The 7,591-nt window shown below is 50.0% G+C and overlaps 1 protein-coding gene across 2 annotated transcripts in view; it reads right to left on the bottom strand.

The window, feature by feature from the left end:
• Positions 1-593: 593 nt before the first annotated feature.
• igf2bp2a (insulin-like growth factor 2 mRNA binding protein 2a) overlaps positions 594-7,591 on the bottom strand; it is a 142,078-nt gene continuing 135,080 nt past the window's right edge. For both annotated transcript variants that reach the window (XM_073046398.1, XM_073046399.1), the window contains one exon: positions 594-1,396. In XM_073046398.1, coding sequence (XP_072902499.1) covers positions 1,310-1,396 — 87 coding nt within the window. In that variant the 3' untranslated portion in view covers positions 594-1,309. The remainder of the gene's footprint in view (positions 1,397-7,591) is intronic.

Here is a 7,591-nt window from a genome sequence, read left to right as displayed (position 1 = left end):
AAATCCCCCCCCCCCCCCCCACCACTTCTCCGTTGCCCGGGATCCTGTTCTCCGATATCTGAACCCTCTCCCGTTCACCGTGGTCCTCTACGCTACCCCGTTCCCCAAATTACGCCCCGTCTCCTGTTCTCCGAGATCAACCCCCCCCCCCCTCTGAAGTTCTCTAAGATTTCCCGTCCACTCCTGCTGCCCGACATTCCCCACTCTATTCCGTTGCCCGAGCTTACCCGGCGCCTCCCGTACTCCGGCTCCCTAACCCTCTTCCGTTCCCTGAGATAACACACTCCCGTTCCCCGAGACCCCCACCCTTTCCTGTTGCCCGAAGAGTCCCTATCTTCTCTCGCTCACCCCACCCATTTCTTTTCTCGTTCCCCGTGCCGACTGCTTGCCCATCTCCCGGGAATACGTTCGTGCTCGGGTGCCCGGCAGCGGGAGCAAGTGGTGAGGTAGGGTAGATTTCCGAAGGCGGTGAGCCCTCCGGGGAACTGAGTGCTTGGCAGACAAAAGTAACCATATTTTATTTTTGTAAACCCCTGACCCACCAGCAAGCCCTTGCCCCACCTCCCAAAGAACGGACCACGCACACGCTACCATTTCTGCCTCAAAAAGATATGATTTAATCTCTCGGAAAAAACAGACAAAATGAATATCTCTTCTTAAAAAAAATGCACGTGTTATCTACAAAGCAGTGTTAAACCAGAACTAGTTTCAACTTTATTATATAAAAAACCCTATTCACACTACTGCGGCTCAGCAGTCTGCTCCGGTTCCTGAGCCATCTACAGTCGGGGTGGGGTGACCCAGTGAGGAGGGGAGGGGAATGCAAGGGTTTCACACAGACTGTAGGAGGACTGCCGGCAGTCTCCCTCCCTCCGGCAACCCCTGGAGCCACAGCCTTCGGTCGCTGGCGCAGACCTCCTTTGTGTCTGCTGTGGTATCGTTTCTTTGGTTCGTTCCCGGCCTGTCGGTCTGGTGCGTCCGTGTGTGTGTGTGAACATGTCAGTGTGTGTGTCTGTGAACGTGTCAGTATGCGAGTGTGAGTGTGTGTGTGTGTGTGTGTGTGTGTGTGTGTGTATGAGTGTGTGTGTGTGTGTGTGTGTGTGTGTGTATGAGTGAGTGTGTGTGTGTGTGTGTGTGTATGAGTGTGTGTGTGTGTATGAGTGTGTGTGTGTGTGTGTATGTGTGTGTGTGTGTATGAGTGTGTGTGTATGTGTATGAGTGTGTGTGCACGCTGCGTGTTCGTGTACGTGTGTCGGAAGGACTACATTCGTCTGCTGTTCCTCAACGTGACCGGCTGGCGCCTCTCGCTTCACTTGGCGCGTTGGGGGCTGGGGCCGCCCGCCTGTACCTTCTGCTTCACTTGCTGCACGATCTCCCGGATCTTGCGCTGCGCTGTCTGGGCCGGGCAAGTGGGGGTGGAGGGGGGAGGACAAAACAAAACAACGCGTCAGGCGTGGAAAAGCAAGCTCTGTCCTACTGCCGGCAACCAGCACACGTTGGAAACTCCCAAGACCATACACACCTCACTGTCAACATTTACACACACATACAACACTCTGCAAAGCTGGGAACTCACAGGACCATACACACCTCACTGTCAACATTTACACACACACACAACACTCTGCAAAGCTGGAAACTCACAGGACCATACACACCTCACTGTCAACATTTACACACACACACGAATGGGTGGAAAAAGCACAGGACTGGAGAGGGAATCTGAGGAGAAAGGGAAGGAGAGGCACCAGGGGAGGGGATAGGCAGGTAAAGAGATAAATCAGAGTTGGAATTGAAGAGGGAGGGGAAAACTTGCTGGAAGTTGGAGATCATGGATGTTCGCGCCCTCAGGGTGGAGGCTAAGCAGATGGAAAAGGAAGTGTTGCTCCTCCAACGCGAGTGTGGCCTCATCGAGGCAGTAGAGGACACAATGAGAATGGGGATTGGAATTTGCCACTGGTAAATCCTCCCTCTGTGGATGGAGTGAAGCTGCTGGACAAAGCGGGTCCGCCAGTCTACGTCGGGAATACCGGATACATAGACGACCCCAACAGATTCGCAGGTGAAGTGTTGCCTTAGCCGGAAGGACTGTTTGTTTCTCTGAATGGAGGTGGGGAAGAGGCGAACAGGCAGCTGTTGGGCTCATCTGCTGTATCCAGTGCTCAGAACGTGGCCTCGACGTAGACTGGGGGACTGCTTCGTCAAACACCTTTGCCCCACCCACAAAAAGCAGGATCTCCCAGCAGCCAACCATTTTAATTCCATCCCCATTCCAACAGGTCAGTCCATGGCCTCCTCTACTGTCATTATGAGGCCACTCTCAGGTTGGGGCATCAACACTTCATAACCTACCTCCAACCTGATAGCATGAACATTGATTTCTCCAATGTCTTCCCTTCCCCCTTCTTCAATTCCTCACTCTGACCTCCCTGGTCTCTCCTCACCAGCCTATCACCCCCAACCCCGGTGCCCCACCTTCTCTTTCTCCCGTGGTCCACTCCCCTCTATCAGATTCCTCCTTCTCCAGTCCTTCACTACCACCACCTAGCATCTTACTTCATTATCCTTCCCCCACCCTTCCAGCTTATACTCCCTCTCCTCCCCCACCTTCCTATTCTGGCTTCTTCCCCTTCCGTTCCAGTCCCGATGAAGGGTCTCAGCCCAAAACACTGACTAGTTGTTCCTTTTTGTCGATGCTGCCTGACCTGCTGAGTTCCTCCAGCACTTTGCGTGCTGCTTCAGAGGTCAGGATTCCTAAATAAGCCCAGGCTGGAACAAGAAGAGCTGAGGCTTTGTAAGGCAGTGGTAAACTGCACTTGTATTGTGAGCAGTTCTGGACCTCTTATCTAAGAACTGTGCTGGCACTGGAGGCGATCCAGAGGAGGTTCACGAGACTGATCCCAGGAATGATGTACAAGAAGCATATTGATGACTTAGCTGGAGTTTAGAAGATTGAGGGATCTCATTGTAACCTTTCAAAATATTGAAAAGCCTAGATAGAGTGGACATGGAGAGGAGACTAGGACCAAAGTACAGCCTCAGAATAGAAGGATGTCCCCTTAGAACACAGAAGAGTAGAAACTTATTTAGCCAGAGGATGGTGAATCTGTGGCATTCATTGGCACAGACGGTTCTGGAGGCCATGTCATTTGTATATTTAAAGAGAGGATTGATAGGATGTAAAAGGTTCTGATTTCCAAGATGGCGGCGCGACGCAGCTTGCAGTGGCCACTCTGGAGCTGATTATCTGTTATTTGTGAAGTGGGGTGCCGTGCGCAATCATAATCGATTGAAAGCGGAACTGGGAGCACGGAAGAACATCGGGAGATCTCCAGGAAGACCTTCTTCGTTGCTGCTGCTGCTGTGAGGTCCGGGACTCTGCTGGGAAGAACAGGCCCCCAGTCCTCGGGGTCGCGTTGCCGATGGCCGTTGGCAGGGCCATCTTAATATGCTCGGCAGAGGATGGTGCTCGGAGAAGCTGTGCCGGAGGGGATGGTCGTTGGCTCGGAGGTTCGACGGATTCGGAGTCCGCTGCAGTCAGGTCACTTTCGGTGTGTGCTGTGTCTGAGAGGCTGGGTTTGACGGAGCTTTCATTGTGTGCTGCGTCTGCGAGGCTGTCGGGACCTTGGGGACTTGTGGAAACTGTGTGGTGATTTCTGTTGAACTTATAGTCCTTTAACATCTTTGGACTATTTTTACTGTGCCCATGGTCTGTTTGTTAACAATTATGCTATTGTTTGCACTGTTGTAACTATATGGTTTTGTGCAGGTCTTGTAGCTTTAGTTTTTGGTTTTGTTTTGTCTGGTGGGATTGGAGCTCCTTTCTGGGGAACGCGCTAAGATGGTAGCGCGATATTAATACGCAGCAGCCTCTCCGGACTCTGGACTGGGGATTGCCAAACGTTATATGGATTTTCTGGTGTAGTCTGTTTTGTCGTGTGCTTCTGTGATATCATTCTGGAGGAACGTTGTCTCATTTTTTAACTGCATTGGATTTGTGGTTTCTAAATGACAATAAACTGAATCTGAATCTGAAAGCAGGAGAATGGGGTTGAGAGGAATCATAAATCAGCCATGATAGAACAGTGGAGCAAAAAATAATGGACCGAATAGCCTAATTCTGCTCCTATGTTCTCATATAGGAGCAGAATTAGGCCGTTCAAACCAACAAGTCTGTTCTACAACTCAATCATGGCTGATTTATCCTCCCAATCCCATTCTCCTCGCCCCCTTACCACTCAGTGCTTATCAATCTCTGCCTTAAATGCACCCAATTACTTGCCTCCACCACTCTCTGGGGCAATGAAACTGAGAGCTTCACCAGCCTCAGGATGAAGAAATTCCTCGTCTCAGCTTTACTGGCACACCCCTCTATTCTGAGGTTGTGCTCTCAGACCCTAGGACCTCCTAACAGGAGAGAAGCACATTTGGGGTCAAAGATATTGACCTTCGACAGGTCAGGCAGCACTTGTGGGGAGGTCTCCTGTAAAGGTTTGGATGAAGAGTCTTTGACCTGAAATGTTGACTGCATTTCTCTCTCTGCAGATGCTGCCTGAGTTGCTGAGTTTTTCCCCTTCCCCCAATGAAATTTCATCCTCATAAGAATGCAGACAAGGGGTCACAGTCAGGGTGTAAGGGGTGTTCAGGTGTTCAGGGAGTAAGAGACCTCTCTCCAAGCAGAGGGAGGAGAATCTTTGAAAGAACTCTCCCAGTGACTGTGAAGGCTCAGTTTCACAGCTTCCTTCAAAGCAGAGGTTAATGGACATTTGTACATTAAGGGACGCTGGAGGATGGTGAAGGTAGATCAGCCAGGATCTCAGTGAGTAGTCAAACAGGCGAAAGGGCTGAATAGTTTATTGTTGTTCCCAAGTACTAGAAATCAGCAGTAACAGTTGGTACAACGGTGGAGATCCCGCAGTAAGAATTTGTACGTTCTCCCCTTGACCGCGTGGACTTCCTCCGGGTGCTCCAGTTTCAGTCCAAAGATGTACCGGTTGGTAGGTTAATTGGTCATCACAAATCGTCCCACGATTAGGCTAGGATTAAATTGGGGGATTGCAGGGCAGCATAGCTCGAAGGGCCAGAAGGACCTACTCTGCACTGTACCTCAATAAGTACAAATCACTTGGCCCTTCAAGGTAGATAGGGCAGTGAAACAGGCTTTTGGCATCCTGATCCTCAACAGTTAAGGCACTGAATATACACAGTGGCCACTTTATTAACTGCCCCCTGTACCTAAAAAAGTGGCCACCGAATGGTATGCTCATGGTCTTCTGCTGCTGTAGTTCATCATGAATTTCAAGGTTCGGTGTGCTGTGCATTCAGAGATCCTCTTCTGCACACCACTGTTGTAACCAGGTTATTTGTTACTGTTACCTTCATGTCAGCTTAAACCATTAACAAGGCATTTTCACCCACAAAACTACTGCTCACTGGATGTGTTATGTTTTTCCACTTGGTTCTCTGTAAACCCTAGAGATGGCCGTGCATGCACATCCCAGGAGATCAGCAGTTCCTGCAATACTCCAGCCACCCCGTCTGGTACCAACAACCATTCCTCAAAGTCACTTAGTTCACACTTGTTCCCCATTCTGCTGTTTGGTCCGAACAACAACTGAACCTCTTGACCACAAACCTCTTATGCATTGAGCTGCTGCCACATGATTGGCTGATTGGATATTTGCGTTAACAAGGTGTACACTGTACCTAATGAAGTGGCCGCAGAGTATATAAAAGTTGAGATTGCTACACAAGATGCTGGTGAGGCCACATAACATTTGGGTACTGCGTTCAGTTTTGGTTGCTCTGTTATGCAAAAGACACGATTAAACTGGAAAGAGAGCGGAAAAGATTTACAAAGAAGTTGACAGAACTTGAGGGGTTGAGGTTACAGACAGGGCTGGGACTTCACTCCTTGGAGTGTAGGTGACTGAGGGGTGATTTTATATAAGTACTGTATGTGAAATCATGAGGGCCATAGGTAATGAGTGCAGTCTTTGCTCCAGGATTGGGCAATTGAAAACTAGAGGACATAGTTTTTGCTAGAGGTGAAAGGGCTGACTGTTTTACACACTGGGTGGCAGATAGATAGAAACATAGAAAACTTACAGCACAATGCAGGCCCTTCTGCCCACAAAGTTGTGCCAAACATGTCCCTACCTTAAAAATTACTAGGCTTACCTGTAAGCCCTCTATTGTTCTAAGCTCCATGTACTTATCTAAAAGCCTCTTAAAAGACCCTATCATATCCGCCTCCACCACCATTGTGGGCAGCCCATTTCATGCACTCACCACTCTCTGAGTAAAAAACTTACCCCCGACATCTTCTCTGTACCTACTCCCCAGCACCTTAAACCTGTGTCCTCTTGTGGCAACCATTTCAGCCCTGGGAAAAGGCCTCTGACTATCCACACAATCAATGCCTCTTATCTTGTACACCTCTATCAGGTCACCTCTCATCCTCCTTCGCTCCAAGGAGAAAAGGCCAAGTTCACTCTACCTATTCTCATAAGGCATGCTCCCTAATCCAGGCAACATCCTTGTAAATCTCCTCTGCACCCTTTCTATAGTTTCCACATCCTTCCTGTAGTGAGGTGACCAGAACTGAGCACAGTACTCCAAGTGGGGCCTGACCAGGGTCCTATATAGCTGCAGCTGTCAGAGGAAATGGCTCAGGCAGGTACATAAGATACGTTTTAGTAGTACATGGACAGGTATATGGATGACAAGTGTTTCGAGGGATACGGGCCAAGTGCTGGGAAACAGGATCAGCTTGAAGATGCATTTTGGTTGGAATAGAGGTGTGTGGGCTGCGAGGTCTTTCTCTGTGCTGTGGAACACTTACTCGTGTGTGTTCTGGCTGTCAAAGCAATCCCATGAGTCTCTTCCACCCCCTCCCCCTACTTTCTTTCATATTCCATCAACTCTCCCCACACCACCCCCCAGATTCTGCCACTGACCCACACACTGGGGGGGGTGGGGGGCACTTGGTGCAGCCCAGTAATTTACCAGCTGCACACCTTTAGAATGTGGGAAGAAACTGGAGCGCCCACACGAGGAAAGCCACGCCATTGCTGGTAGTCCGCTACATCAGATTGCTCGGCGCAGGCGCACTCACCACGTGCTCGCCACCCATCCAGTTGGCCACTACCACGTGGTCACTTTTGTCAGCTCACCTCACTGATTCCCTTCCTCTGCAGTCCCCATCTAGGGGGGGAGGGAGGAACGGTATTGGACTGATTGTGAGAATGGCTGGAGAGCACATGCACGGTGAGTTGACTGGGCCTCCTGCACACAGGGGGCGCTCTCGTCTGTGCAAAGGTTTCCGTCTCGGGGCCCAGTTCATAGCCCCCACACTGTAATGCCCAGCGAGAACCGTTATGAACATGACTCAGTAAAAAAAACCATTTAATCATTCTACTAACAACACACACAAAATGCTGGTCAGGATGAAGGGTCTCGGCCCAAAACGTCGACACCGCTTCTCCCTATAGATGCTGCCTGGCCTGCTGTGTTCCACCAGCATTTTGTGTGTGTTGCTTGAATTTCCAGCAGATTTCCTCGTGTTCGCCTAATCATACTACTTCCTCCT

This window comes from Hemitrygon akajei, chromosome 5, assembly GCF_048418815.1.
Source record: "Hemitrygon akajei chromosome 5, sHemAka1.3, whole genome shotgun sequence".
In the NCBI taxonomy this organism is placed as follows: Eukaryota; Metazoa; Chordata; class Chondrichthyes; order Myliobatiformes; family Dasyatidae; genus Hemitrygon; species Hemitrygon akajei.
This window is presented reverse-complemented; position numbering and strand designations above follow the sequence as displayed.